Source organism: Palaemon carinicauda, chromosome 1, assembly GCF_036898095.1.
Source record: "Palaemon carinicauda isolate YSFRI2023 chromosome 1, ASM3689809v2, whole genome shotgun sequence".
Taxonomy (NCBI): domain Eukaryota; kingdom Metazoa; phylum Arthropoda; class Malacostraca; order Decapoda; family Palaemonidae; genus Palaemon; species Palaemon carinicauda.
The window spans coordinates 200,537,988-200,554,325 of NC_090725.1; the positions used below are offsets into that span (position 1 = coordinate 200,537,988).

Genomic DNA, 16,338 nt, shown 5'->3' on the forward strand with positions numbered 1-16,338 from the left:
ATATATATATATATATATATATATATATGTATATATATATATATATATATATATATATATATATATATATATATATATATATATATATATATATATATATATATATATATATATATATATATATATATATATATATATATATATATATATATATATATATATATATATATATGTATACATATATATATATATATATATATTATATATATATATATATATATATATTATATATATATATATATATATATATATATATATATATATATATATATATATATATATATATATATGCATACATATATACATGCATACACACACACACACGCATATATATATATATATATATATATATATATATATATATATATATATATATATATTATTATTATTATTACCAGCCAAGCTATAACCCTAGTTGGAAAAGCAAGATGCTATAAGCCCAAGGGCTCCAACAAGGAAAAATAGCCCAGTGAGGAAAGGAAATAAGGAAATAAATAAAGGATGAGAATAAATTAACAATATATCATTCTAAAAACAGTAACAGAGTTAAAACAGATATGTCTTATATAAACTATTAACTGAGTCAAAAACAGATATGTCACATATAAAGTATAAAAAGACTCATGTCAGCCTGGTCAACACATATATATATATATATCCTAAAGTTTTTTAATTAGAAAATAAATATAATATAATCATAGAAATTTTCAACCATGTAAAGAAGTTTACAATATACTGTAAATAAAAATCTAAGCAAAGTTTTGGTAACAAGAACTGAAATTGCAAATTTATTTTCCACAATTTATTCCATTAATACTACTACTATCTTGATACCTGTGGATAACTGGTAAGAGGTACCACTATAACCCCTCTGCATTACTTTTTTTTTTTTTTTTTAATAAATAATCATAAGTTAGGAGCATGGTTGGATTTCTATGATTACTCAGGTAAGTATAGAAATAATTTCGATTAATGTTATTATAAAAAATTTCTTAATTTCTATGAATATAATTTTATATATGGAATCCAATATTAAAAAGGAGAGAGATAGTGTGATTAAACACGAGATATCCTAAAAATCTATGAAGGGTTGAAGTTAATCAAAGACCTCAAGCTTCTCATGAAAGGTATGGCATGAGAAGAATCATATGATCCACATATAATAGTCTATCAGGACCAGGTTCCAAATGAGGAACCAACAGAAGCAACGAAAAAAGGTTAGTTAAAATAACTAGACTAAACCAAGATGTAGGGGTACTACCTGGTAACAATTGGGTACTTTTATTCTTCCGAGAACTCAACAGACTTTAACTTAGAGTAATACTGAGCTTCTATTATCCTTACTTAAAACATGCCCTGCCATTATGACTTTCAAGTAAAAGTATGAAAGCACAGAATTACCTCTCCATTGAGCTACACAAATAACTTTATCAGGAGAGAAATTTTTTGGTAAGTCTTAAGAAGCCAGAACTCCACTAATGTCATTTTAAGATGTGCTTTGATACTTGAATTACATAAAATAAAAAGAATTTTAATAATCCTTTTTTTGTTTTATCTATGTTTACAATAAAAAAAAATTCCATTTTCCTGTCTTCCCAAAAGTACATGGCCTCTGTAATGTAATGAGGCAATTTAGCAGTTGATGGTAATTAGCAAGCAGAGAATTACCCATTAATCAATTTCAGTCAAAATATTTTTGAGATTGCTACACAAGGGCTTGGTTCTTTTAATATAAGCCTCCAAGACTTTAACTAAAATCAAGATAACCTTATGGGGCTCTCCCATTAGAAAATGTCCCAAATCAGGTAGAGAAAATGCCAGGACAGACCCTTATCTATAAAATAATTTTCAGCTCTGGAATTAGAAAGGGAAAATACTGCACTTAAGTGAAGCCTACACGACTAGATATGGTTTGTAATTTATTGACAGTTTCTGCTGAGATAAATGCCAAAAGAAAAATTTATTTTAAGGAAGATTCTTCTAAATTAACTGATTCAATGTAATCATTGCGTAGATTAAAAAAAAATGTCAAAACTCCACCTAACTTTCAAGAAATTTGTTTGGATTTAAGAGGGTTCTTTATAATAAAAGGCCTTATCAAATCCTTGATTTTCAGACTGCTAGAAGTATCTAGACCAGTAGGCTTTACCAGAATACTGCAGTTCACTAAAGATCTATAACACTTGACATAGGTACCACCTGATCACCTGCTACCACTGTCAGAGGTATCGACATATTGAAAAAGATTGCAAGTCTAAGAATGGATGATAAATTCTGCGGGAAATGTTCAGGAAAACATTCCACCAAGGAGTGTAATTCGCAAGTGTCAAAGTGTAGAAACTGCACAAAGTTAAACAAACCAAGTGACCACACACTAAATTCTAGAGACTGCAAAGCTTATGACTTTGAATTCAAAAGACTAGCGGAAAATAGTGTTCATGGTTACTAAGGATGTCATGAACTGTGGCTATGTAAATAGACAATCTGTAGGTAATAAGACTATTCAAATTCGAGAATTGATAAACGAGAAATATTTGGATATGCTAGCATTATCTGAAACTTGGTTAAATAACTTGGACAAGACAAAGATCATTGAAATAATGGTAGGTCTGGTGAGGGTGTCGGACTCTTTATTCATAAAAGTTACTCAAACCTCAAAATGTTGAAAAGAATTAGTGTAACAAGCTTTGAATATATAGAAATAAACTTTACGGCAAAAAACAGTAAAATATCCTTTGTAGTAATCTACAAACCTACTAGAACAAACACTAGTATCTTTTTTGAAGAATTCGGTGCTCTCATTGAGATGATTATCATGGAGAAAAACGAATTAGTTATCTGTGGAGACTTCAATTTTTGGATGGATGACGCATCAAATCCTGACGATTTGGCATTTAGTGAGTTACTAGAATCATATCGACTAGTGAATAATGTCGACTGTACAACTACTTTAATTGGACATACATTAGACTTAGCTTTAGTAACATGAATAATATTGTATCTGATATAAAAGTTAAAGAGAAATGTACTATCTCCCCAATACACAAAGTTATTATGTTTAGTCTACCTCTACAGAAACATGCATTAGTAAAGAAAATAAACTTTAGACATAAATCAAATTTTTCTCCTACCATATTTATTGAAGAAGTTACAAAGAAAATAAATGATGCTATACAATAAGAGAAAGATCCTCGAAGTAGCAACAGACATAAATAAGTTATATCGTCTCCTGAATGGTATAATGAGAAATGTAAAAGAAAAGAAGCTACCTGATGGATAAAGTGACCTCGAACTAGCAAATAATTTTCTAGTATTCTTTAAAAATAAAATTGAAAATATAGCCAGGTCATTTGTAAATACTCAACATTAGACTAATGATACACCAGGTACACAGACAAAATTAATACGAATTAACAACATAACAAGATGACATTACCAGAATTATCAAGAGAGCAAAGAAAACAAACTGTGCAATTGACCCTATGCCAATATCTGAAGTAATTGGAGAGAAAAACTTTTCTAGTCTAGTAGTCTAGCCGAAATAATAATGAGAATAGCAAATGCAAGCATTGATGAATGTAAGTTTCCTAAATCTGAGAAAATGGCTATAGTCACACCAGTTCTGAAAAATGCACTGGACTACCAGGAATTAATCATATCGCCCTTTTTCGAATCTATCCTTTGTTTCAAGTGCTTGAATATGTAATTCTTGAACAACTAGTCAGTCACTTAGAAGTAATAGAAGCTTTGCCTGACAACCAATCTGCTTACAGAAAACTATACTCTACGGAGACAGCCATCTGCTCTCATGTAAATGATATGCTGGAAATGATGTATGAAAATAAATGTGGTATTTTAATACTGCTCGATCTCAGTGCTGCTTTAGATACAGTTGTGCATGAACTGCTACTAAATGATCTACAGTCCATTGGCGTTGAAGATCAAGCCTTTGAATACCTAAAAGACTACTTAGTTGGTAGAAATTACTGTGTACAAATTAGAAACTCTTAGTCATCATATGAACCCTTAAACAGACGGGTACCCCAGGGAAATGTACTTGGCCCAATCTTATTCTGCATCTATACTATTGGTCTATCGAAAATACTACAAAGGCATGGCGTGAAGTTCAAACTATTTGCAGATGACACACAATTTTACTTCTCCATAAATGATATACATGACACTACTGAAACTCTAAACTGAATCCTTGATAGTGTTAGAGAATGGATGACATTTAAACAACTAAAATTAAATGAGAACAAAACTGAATTCATGGTTGTGGATAAGAGAGACAGCGTGAGAAATATTGGGTGATATTCAAATCAACATAAATAATGACTCAGTGCCGATATCTAGTAAAGTTCGAGATCTAGGTGTATTTCTTGACTGTAACCTGTCTTTAAATGCCCAAATAAATAATGTAATAAAAACTGATGGTTTTATTTAAGGAAGATTGCTTTTCTAAAAAAGTACCTGGATGAAAATTCGTTAAAGAAACTTGTGATAAACTGTGTTACTACCAGGATTGACTACTGCAACTCTATCTATTACAATTTACCAAAAGTAGAACTTAAGAAATTACAAAACATATTAAACAGAGGAGCAAGACTGATAAAAGGTGTTCCACCTAGAGAAAGCATCACCCCTATACTAATCAATTTACACTGGCTGCCGATTAAAGCGAGAATTGAATTTAAAATATTTACAATAACCCACCAAGTTATCAGAACGAGTCGTCCAAAATACTTAAGAGAATTGCTACATATTGCGCAGCCAACAAATCGTGTGGGCACGAAAATAGTTTTAGATGGCTTCAAACTGTTGGAACTAGATACAGTATATGTCTACTTTAGGCTCCAGAACCTTTAAATATGCAGCCCCGAGACTATATGATAAGCTCCCACGAAACATTCGAATGATTGAAGTCATTAACGCTTTCAAGAGGAAACTGAAGACTTTCTTATTCAAACAATCTTATAACAGTGACGGTTTAACAGTAAATGAACAATACGTGATCTGAAATGATAAATACTCTGAACGAACAAGGTAAAACAACAGCGGAGGTCCTGTAAAGAGTGCGGTTCTCCTGCTGTATGAGACTGGAAAAGCAGCCATCAAAGTAAGTAAAGTACTGTAAGTAATAGCTCGTACAGAAGTGTTCTTCGCATACCTTAAAATTTTGGAAATAAAGATTATTACATTTTTGGCTAGAACATCCAAATTTCATGTTTCAAATAACATTTTTAATCAAAACAATTTGACTTTTTTCTGAAATGTTCTTGTACACATCTATGTGAGCACGTCCAGTCCTATTCGCAACTCTTTTTCTGACCTGGAGACCTACTCATTTTCTTTATCTTCAAAACCTCCAAGCAAACTAACTATTCCACCATTTTCTCTGATTTTCTGACGAGTAGATTACCCGTTTTCTTATAAACTATATAGTACTATATTCGTAAATTAAAATATGTTGTATGTCTGTCTAAGGTATGTTCTCATTTCTTTGTCTGCTAGTTTATATATTTACAATTTTCCTGTTATGATTATGCTGAAAGATGCATGAAGTTTCAGAGAGGATAACTAAATAGGCCAGAAACACAGATGGACAAGAATATAATACAGTATGTTAGCTAGACTTGCTCAAGTATGTGCATTTGGTACTGTACATGTCACCTATGGATGTGTTAGTGGGGAGTGATACTTTGGGTTTGATGGTAGGGGCTCACCAGTAGTTAGTATATAACCCTGAAATATAATGATTATGTCCTTATGATTTCCATTGGTGAGGGAAATTACCACTAAAAGCCCATAGTTAAACATACTAAAATCTATTCAATCAATCACTACAAAATACTTTGAAGCCCATTTTCTTAAAATATGTAAATTTTTTTGAAAAATTCCTTCTACTTTCTAATATTGACCAATTTTTGTCATTCAAACATGGAAAGATAGGGAATTTTATAGCTTACATTCTGTAAATTCACTTTTAGCAAAAACGAACAGCTTGCATGTGGAAAATAGTGGCATTGAAAGTAATATGCTGTATATATATATATATATATATATATATATATATATATATATATATATATATATATATATATATATATAGATAAAATACATAGGCAAGTGAATTAAAATGTTTAGACAATTTCCAATTAACACCTTTTAGTTTACAGAATTGTCTTGGCCGTTGTTTTTAAATGAAACAAATGGTCAAGGAACAATAGATAGAGTTTGAAGTAACCCAAAAATAACATTGCTATTAATAGAGATATTGGTAGCAAAAATACCTGAGTTTACACTATTCAAAGTAGGTTGGTTATTGGGCTTAATCCAGAGAAATGGTAAAATTCCTCGTCAAAGTAATTATAAACAATCCAGATGTACTAGGAAATCCTTCTGCTTTAAATAACTTGTTGAGTCTCCAAACAGTTAAGTTAGGCATGGGGGGGGGGGGACGATTGGTGTAGTTAATGGATGTGTGGTTTCCTTTTTAATAGACCTCTCCTGTATGTTCATGAAAGAGAAAGATCTGTCACTAGAGGTCATAGGTCCAGACACCACTCTCTCAAACGCAAAAATAAAACAATCAGCACCAGTTCTCACACTGATGAAACTTCTGAGTTTTTTATTGCCTTCTGTGTTTGAACAAACAATAGAAAATTGCAAAAAATGTGATTCGACCAGTCTTCGAGTACCTCATCAACTGCCAAAGCTGAAGAGTTTAGCACTGAAAATCTAAGCACCTCCAGCTTCTGACAGAGAGAAGTGGTAAACATGTAGATGATGGACCTTCCCCAGAAAGTTTCCGCAGTTTTTATCCATAGACAAAGAGGCCACTTGGAATGAAGAAACATATTTTGTCTCCTCAACTGATCTGCTGGAATATTCTATGCTCCTTCTACAAAGTTTGGAACCAATGAGACATTTCTTGCTCCTGTCTTACTTAAAAGAAAATAGAATAAAGGATTTGGTGCCCCATTTCTTTCTTATATTGGTCTGTTCAGAAGTAATGCCCTTATTCATATTCTGGACCACGTGAGGGGGAAGATCTGAAGCAAAAAAAAAAAAAAAAAAAAAAAAAAAAAAAAAAAAAAAAAAAAAGAAACAAAATTAAAAGAATCTATTTGATGAAGGTATTAGATAAAATCCAGACTGATGCAAAGATAGAAAAGGGAGCTGGAAAGGTGTAAGTTGGAAAAGAGAAGGCAGACAGGAAGTTATCAGCCCAAAATAAGGCAGATGGCAGTGCAAAGATGGTGTAGGCAGCCAGTACAGCAGGACCTGGAAGTATATATGGAGTAAAAGTCTCGACGGAGACAGAAGCTGGAGCAGAGACAGCATATATTTAGCAAGAGCTCAAAACAGATACCTGTATATGAGTGACCTGGAGCCCGAGAGCATGCTGATGGACCAGAAAGAAACTCATTTAATTTAAGAACACAACTGTAATTTCCTATCTGAAGAGGTACCCTCATTCTCAGAAATAAATGTAATATAATTTTTTTTTTTCAAAGTAGGCTCAGAAAGACTCAATGCTTAGGCCAGTCAAAGTACAAAAGTACAAAAGGTGAAGAAAGATGAAACTTGGTCACACTACAAAGCAAGGAAACCAAAGTATTTGTTGATTATAGCGGACACACAGCTTTAGTGGGAGCTCAGGGCTGGACAACTGGAAAGAACAGTAAATTACCCTCCATCAACTCACCTGGTTGACAAATGATGGAGGAATATGGGGAGCCTCATGATATGAAGCTTTAATGAAATCATTAGACATATTCCTAATCTTTAATTAAAATAACGCAAAGTCTAAAAGAGAATGTCTTACGATATATCAGGGAATGACAAGGAAAAGGTTACAATGAAGAACAACAGGGAAAAGAGGACTGGAGATTTCTATCAAACCTAATTCATCTGACACACTTCAAGAAGTACATTTAATACTACATTTTTTACATTTCATAGCAATATCTCTTTTATGTCCATATTTAACATAAGCAGTCATATTTGCATCTGACAACAGACAAATTTTATCGCACATACTTTCTACCTTACATCATTTGTAACTACAAGACAAGCATGTCGAATGTGGGTTATGGAGAATATTATACAGACAACTCTTCTTACTAAGGAAGCAAAACCTAATTTTGGAAGAATTAGAGGACATACCTAACATCTTCAGTGCTCAATCTGAAATATTCCAAACATCGTATAATACATTGAAAAGCACCAGGTATTTGGAAAATTCAAAGTTCAATGAACTAGATATTGTTATGGATAAAGATGGAAATTTAATGCAGGGTTGTAATGATGGTGGCTCCTTCTGGCCATCTACGTGTACAAGAAAGATAGTACTAGTAATAAAGGAATGCTCTTAAGAAAATGTTGAAAATTTAGATCTTGTAACTGATGCTTCACTTTAGGAAACAATGTAGGCTAGTGAATAAATAAATTCAACAATATTAAAGAAAAACTATCTCACCTGTATTGTTCATTGCTTTATCGCTTGAAGCATAACTGTTGATTAGTGCCATAGATTCTTGAAAGCGTGAATTATTTAGACCAATAACTTCACCAAGAAGTTGTGATACTGAAATGATGACCTGGAAAGTAATGGCAAGATATTGAATAATTTTCTGATATATTGACAAGAAAAAAAAAATGTCTACAAAAAATCTAGAGTTGTTCCAAAAGCCAGTAACAGAACTTTAACTAGTATGAAGCACCAATACTTCACAAAGATAACATGCACCTTCACTTTAAACCATAAGCCAATGTAAATTTCATAAAGCAGATCTGAGGCCTCATAACATTTTCAAATCAAAAGCAATCATTTGGAAGTAGCTGTTAATCAATTACAACAATTAAGACTTTCACTAATAACTCTTATAGACAATAAAAGATCCCAGAGTAAAATGCATTATTGCTTTGGGTAGGTAGAGTCTAAAAAGTAGTATTTAATTAAAACGAAAACAATACAATAATATTTTCCTGCTAATAAGAGAGTTAGGTTTAAGAAAAGGGACTAGAAAACCCATAAACAAGCTAGTGATTAAGCAGCATATTAAAGGATAGTGAAGAAAATGAAAAGTTACACCCGAATCATTGATTAATATTAATTTTCCATAAAATTTTCCTAACAAGGAAACAAAATAACCTTCGCCAACATCATATTAATTTCCAGCAGTAATATTAAAAATACAGTGTACCTTTATTGTTTGTATAATTCTCTGAGTTACCTTACATAATATGTTACTTATTTCATGTTGAAAAGGCTAAATTCCTCATTTAAATACTACCCCAAAGCCAGGCATCTACTCATAAAAGCAACTGGTTCCAAAGCTGCATGATTAAAATTAACTGCTTGAATAATGGAAGATTGAAAAAAATTAGCAAACAAATAAGCCTAAAAGCTATGCACTGTGAGCTTATGATGAGATATTCAATTAATAATTCTACATCAACAACAGTTGTGGAATATGTTGGTCATTGATCACATTACAGAAGGATACTCTACAAAAACATATCTGTGGCTGATAAAATAACCAACGTCCTTACCTTTTGTGTTAAAATTAACCATAATACTAATAAAAAAAAATAGCATAAAAATCCACATTAGATTCTTTACACTGAAAAATTACCTATCTAACTGAGGTGTAATGTCTAAACTAACCATCTCTATTGCAAGAAAGTGCTAGCAAAGCAACAATTCCCCATTTAACCTCATATTTAGAAAACTAATGATAGATACAAAATTTTTAGATGGTAAAACCCAAAAAGGTGTAAAGCCTTGAGTGTACATGTAGTACATAATTACTCAAACCTGTCTACCATTAATGAAGATTAGCTATCAATGCATATCATAAAATAATCTATATTTTCTAAAAAATAAATATTAGCAGACAATTAAATTAAAGTGCAATAAGGGACTCTACCTTATCTACCCTGCAACTTTCAATTTTCATGCAGAGAACATATTAGATAACATGATGCATTAACTAAGAATAATATAAGAATGTACTTCCATTATTCATAAAAAAGTATCTAATAACTCAATCTAGTGTGTCAATTAACATTTTCCTTTTTCAGTACCTGTAAATGAACTCTGTTGATACCACTCCGTCTAGTGAATTCATAGTTACTTCTCATTAGCAGGTAGAGCACAGCGCATGCTTCATGGCGTAGGTTGGTCAGCTTACTGTTGCAACACTTGAGCATCTCGAAACAGAGGTATCCACAGAGAGAAGCATCGCCTGGCATCAATTATTGATGAAAACTTAATGCAATGATTTTTGTTACAACACATCAATCACTGAGAAGCAAGCTCACCAGAAATAACACAAGCAGACAATTACATCATAAAAGGCAGTGAAAGCTTGATAGCAAGAAGCTGGCTTTAGCAAAAAAATGAACATCAATAGAAAATCTAGAACAAATTAATGCTGGATAAATTAAAAATATTTGTATGAAGTCCTTCAGCATAAATGTGTCACACAAATTTCTGTCAAATTTTGCTTTCAAAACACAGTCACCTTAAGGCAAGAGGTTAATTGCTTTTGCAAGATCAGACAAAAGAACCACTTACTTAATTTATAAACATGAATGAATTTGAGATTTGCCATTATTAGTTTAACATAAATTACACATACAAGAATCTATTACAATATAAAATAAATTTCAAGTATACCAACTAATCTTTTCTTAATAAAAAGAGAATTGATATTATGCTTCATATTTTGCCAATTCTTTTAATGATTAGTTACCATACAGTAATCTAATTCTGAAGCTGAATATAATTAACTCAATGTTACCATTAAAACTTTTGCAATGCATTTTCTGACATGCAAACATTGGTGATTAACAAAAAATTACTTCTAAGAAAATGGATTAACTTCTATGGAAACCTGATGAATATAAAATTTGTCATTATTGGGTACCTTATATCTATATTTCATTTCCACCCCATACTACTGATCAGCTAAAAACCCAAATAAATTAAATTTTTTAATTATTAGTTTTTTCAACACGTAAATTAATATTTTGTTAAACAAACTGCATCTAAAGACATGAAAAGCCATTGAGAAAAAAATTGAGGTAATAAATCAATCATTTGTTGCTATGATGCATTAGATGATGAGGTCACTGCATGCATCAAACATATTTTTGTCTGATGAACACAGGATAACAAAGAATGGAACTGAACAAGACCAAGACAGTATAAAAGAAATGGTTAGTAGTCAAGGCAAAAAAAAAAAAAAATTCATGTCAGTACAAAAAAAGGACAGATAAGTAAAGGAAATGATGCTGATGAAAGAAATAAGATACATCAACTCCCAAAAATTATCTTACAAAAAAAGGGGAACAAATTAAGAATGTCACAGACAAACAAACAATAGCAACATTTACCTTCATCCCTTTCTGCAATGAATTCAAAATAAATATTTCAGAATATTCATTGCCCCCCAAAAATCAATAGTATTAAAAAATAATGTGAAGAATCCTTCGGACAATGTCTCTAAAATGACTATATAATAATTTACATAATTGAAATGATAAACCAGGACAAATTACTGTCCTTTTGTCCTTAAGGCCCCACTGTAATTTTGTGTTTTGAAATAACATATTAAGTCGAAAGAGAAAAATGACTTTTCCAATACTACAGTTATTAATAAATACATTTTCAGTCTCATAGTGAACTTAAATTTTAAAAACTATTACATATAAAGGCAAGGAAAAAAATATGTTCCTCCTACCGCCAAAATACATACACTGTATTATTAAATGTATGGCAAACATACATGAATTCTCTCTTAGCAAGAGGTATGTAACAACTGTACTGTATCAGCTTAAAACTCAGATAAGAGAGATTTCTCATGCACCATTTCACTTTTAAGGAAACCAATATTTTAAACAATATTATTATCTACACTATAAACGCCTTTGAAAACCAAATGTAGTGCTCTTCACTCCTTCCCACCAAAATAAATTTATTCAAAGTAATCCTTACTTGAGAAAGTAGATTAGTTTAATTACTTGGGTTCTGTTGTTGATGCAAATGGTGGATGGGGCAGTGAAGGGAATGTTAAAGAATAGAGGGTTAGGAATAAATGTAAAGAGAGTTCTGTATGAAAAAGTGATTGCACCAACTGTGATGTATGGATTGGAGTTTTTGGGAATGAAAGTGATGGAGGGACAGAAATTGAATGTGATTGAGACGAAGTGTCTGATGAGTATGGCTGGTGTATCTCGATTGGATAGGGTTAGGATCGGTGTAGTAAGGTTGACAATGGTTGTGAGAAATTAATTAGTAGCTAGAGTGGATATGAATGTGTTGAGGTGGTTTTGTCACGTAAAGATGACGGAAAATGGTCATCTGCTGAAGAAAGTGATGAATGCATGAGTTGATTGGAGAAGTTCAAGAGGAAGGCTAGGGTTTGGGTTGATGGATGGAGTGAAGAAAGCTTTAGCTTGCAATTTAAGTTCAAGAAAAAAATGTGGACCCTAAATACTCCATCTTACATTTTCTAGAAGATAAAGATAGCAATCTTTAGAAAAGCTTACAAACTGGTCCACAGACTTATACAATATTGTGATTCAGGTACAAAGCAATATTGCTGATTTTTGTATCTCATTTCTCAGTAGACAGAAGTAAATGCTATAGAAAACAACATTACCATTCAAAGGACACTACTGTCAACTGAAAGGGAAAATCCTGCCTCATGTAAACCTCACTTATATAGAAACTGGGGTAGAGCGGTAGGTCATACTTAAAGGTCCACAAGTGGATCACAAAATGTTTTATACTTCCTTAAAAATTTAATTTCTGGCAGTGAAGTTAAAGGGTAAGAATAACTGACTTGTATACATGTTGGGAAAGATTCAATAGAGGACTTGGTTCCAAAAGATTAAAGACTATAGCTGTTGGTATGCCAGTTCCTCACTCTAACACACACGATCTCTCAGAAAAGCATTTCCAATGATACCAAATAGTTCCATGGCAACACGAGGTACTGCATAAGGATTCTAACATGGTTCTTTTCAAATGGGCATTAAGATATAGATGCAGTTCTTCTGAAATAGATTAGAGGTGTGTCTTGGAAAGTGCCCATTTCAGGAGGCAGTGCAGTGCTGTCTTGGCAATAAACTGAAGTGGGCTATTCCCATTGTAACAGCTGTAATAAGACTACCTCTATTAATGAGTTGAAGTAGACCTATGAAGGTAGCCAGAAATAGAATTCTAATAATAAAATTTACTATTTATATTCTCACCTGATAACCATAGGTTCTCAATATTAAAAGACCCAATACATCTGCAATAATTTTAAGCTTTGAATATGGTGTTAAGCATGGATCTATAAAACTTAAATACTGCAATCTACAATTTCCTTTCATGAAACAGGAAAGTCAAAAACTTAATATTATCCAAATTAGTTATAGGTACTGAAACATTCCTTGATTTGCACCAATCAAAATTAACATTCCTTTATCTTCCATACAATTTATTTGTTGACTGTCTCTTGAAAACTAAGATAGAAAATCTAGAGTATCTACAAAACCCTTTGTCTCCGAGAATACTCCATGCGGTTAGATGTAGTGCATATGAGTTTGGGTGTAAAGACCTTCAAACCAGTTGACAGAGAGGATTAGTCTTGTAAGGTGGACAACCAAGGAAAGGTATACAGAACCAGATTCAACAAGGCCTGTAGCAGTTCATCCACCTTCCTTGCAGGAAATGGTGAACAAAACACTGTTATCTTCTTGGTGAACGATATCATAAACGAGTCCATGTTTGGCCTTCTCTATGAACTCCAAATCTTTTGACATAACAGATGCAGAGACTATTTGTTTGGGAAAGCCTATTGTTTTCTGCATAACTGGTTTGTTGAAACATCCTGTTTGCCAGATATAAACTTCTGATATTTATCTACGATAAAAGTAAATCCACTATCTGGAATATGGATTCCCACCTGGTTCCTCCCTGCTTACGAATATAAGCCAATGCTATCATATTTCCTGAAAATGTCACTACCTAATTTTCCATTAACAGTGACACATGAGCTTATGGGCCTTGAATATAGCTAAGAGTTTCAAACACTTAATATGAAGAGCTGATTCTTTCTTTAACAACTTCCCTGACAGATGAAAATAATCCATAGTTGTGCCTCATTCTTTCTGGGAAGCACACATGAAAACCGAGATGTCTGGAACCGTTACTACCAAGGACACTGCCTGTGTTAAACAATGAGAAAAAAGCCCATCGATGAATTCTCTGATTGAGGTCGGTTCTCCATCACTGGAATACAGATTGTGTCTCAACCAAAGGCTGTTTCAATTCGAAATAAGATAAAACTGGAAATCACTCTTCCGTAGGCACACCATTGAAACAAACTTCTCTGTACATTGTCCCTAGCACAGTAAACTCATCCAAAACCAAACTAACACAATTCATTCAACACAAGACGGAAAGACTAAATTCCTTTTTCACCCAAAAGAAACTGGTTATAATATCATTTCCAATATAGCATCCTATGGCATGGAATCAGAAGAGACTTCTCAAGATTGACCAGGACTCCCAATCTTTCAAGTAGTCTGAACAACCACAAATTCTGAAGCAAAAAGCCTTTCAACCGACTTTTAAAAATAGCCAGTTGTTCAGGTACAAAAGAACTGTGATTCCTAGAAATTTCAGTCATTTTGATATAGAATCCATTTTCCTGGTAAATAAATGGGGAACTATCCTGAGACCAAATCAGAGGCACTTGAATTGGAAAACATTTGAACCATTCACATACCCCAATTGTTTCTTTGAATCCTGATGAAAAGAAAAGTGAAAGTACACGTCTGTCAAGACTATTAAAAACATCCAATCCCCTTTCCTCACTGTTCCCAGCAGAGTAAACGAACAATAAACGGTGTGAAATCTTGAATGCCTTGGATTGTATACGATAAAATGAATGTAAAGGTCCAGTAGTGAGTAGGGTTCCCATGGTGTTTGGGACCAGAAAGGCAGTCCTTAAAGTGAGTAAAGTATCAAGAGAGTTTTCACCAAAAACATGGTGAGAATTGTAAACCTATTTGGAATCAAAGCATCTAAAACTGGTGTCCAACCCCCAACCACGCCTGATGTGAAACCAGTTCTATCACATATTTTTCTCAAATTTCTGCAATCTATACTTTCAAAATATGGGATTTTGCTGAAATCTTTAGATAACTTTGAATAGGTATTGGTTCCCTAGAAAAGGGAGGATCGGAGTACAAAGAAATTTGAAGGCCCTCTCTGACTATGGATAGCATACACAGCTCGGGTTGAAGGCTTTCCTAAACCATATAAAAGTGAGATAGCCTTCTTCCTATATAGATCTGCTAGGAAAAGAGTCATGGTGTTTTCCCATAAGTTTCACAAGTCCTGTTGCTATTTCAGCAGGATCTCCTGATAAGAGTGAAATACCAAAGGTCTATTACTGCTTTGAAATGACTCCCTTGGTGGTACTGACAAAAAAGTTTAAGACATATTTACCAAAGGACGATAGGGAGTAAAGGAACCTTTACAAGAGAGACCTCAAAAAGCCACTTTACATACTGGACTCCCAACATTTTCATTAACCTTAGTAACCACAATTGTTGAAGCTGAATTCTTTCCATCGTGTTTAAAAAGCCATGTCTATGGGAAGAAAAGGAATTTGCAGGACAAGTGCTACCAAATTATTGATTCTATTCTGATCTGATAGAAGACCCACTATCATCATCACCTCCTCCTACGCCTATTGACAAAAAGGGGCTTTGGTTAGATTTTGCCAGTTGTCTCTATCTTGAGCTTTCAATTCAATACTTCTTCATTCATCATCTCCTACTTCACGCTTCATAGTTCTCATCCATGTAGGCCTGGGTCTTCCAACTCTTCTAGTGCCTTGTGGAGCCCAGCTGAACACTTGGTGAACCAATCTCACTTGGGGAGTGCGAAGAGCATGCCCAAACCATCTCCATCTACCCCTTATCATGATCTCATCCACATATGACACTCGAGTAATCTCTCTTATACAGTAGTTTCATATCTAATCCTGTCCTGACATTTAACTCCCCATATCCTTCTGAGGGCTTTCTTCTCAAATCTACTAAATCTATTGGAGATTGTTTCAGTGTCATACCATGACTCAAATCCATAGAGTAACATTGATCTCACTAAACTGATATATAGTCTGATTTTTATATGTAATTTCAGGCGATTTGATTTCCAAATTTTACATGAAAGGTAATCAAAGTGTTTCAATGCATGGAACACTATCTCAACCATAAACACACTTGTTCCTTACACTTAGCCATAAAATCTACAAAAGC

At 33.0% G+C, this 16,338-nt stretch overlaps 1 protein-coding gene across 1 annotated transcript in view; it reads right to left on the reverse strand.

Moving 5' to 3' along the window:
* Positions 1–16,338, reverse strand: part of Ziz (dedicator of cytokinesis protein Ziz) — a 573,699-nt gene that overhangs the window by 165,518 nt on the left and 391,843 nt on the right. Inside the window, exons 26-27 of the mRNA XM_068386849.1 lie at positions 10,096–10,256; positions 8,486–8,606 (exon numbers count right to left, since the gene is read on the reverse strand). Of these exons, the coding sequence (XP_068242950.1) occupies positions 8,486–8,606; positions 10,096–10,256 (282 nt within the window). The remainder of the gene's footprint in view (positions 1–8,485; positions 8,607–10,095; positions 10,257–16,338) is intronic.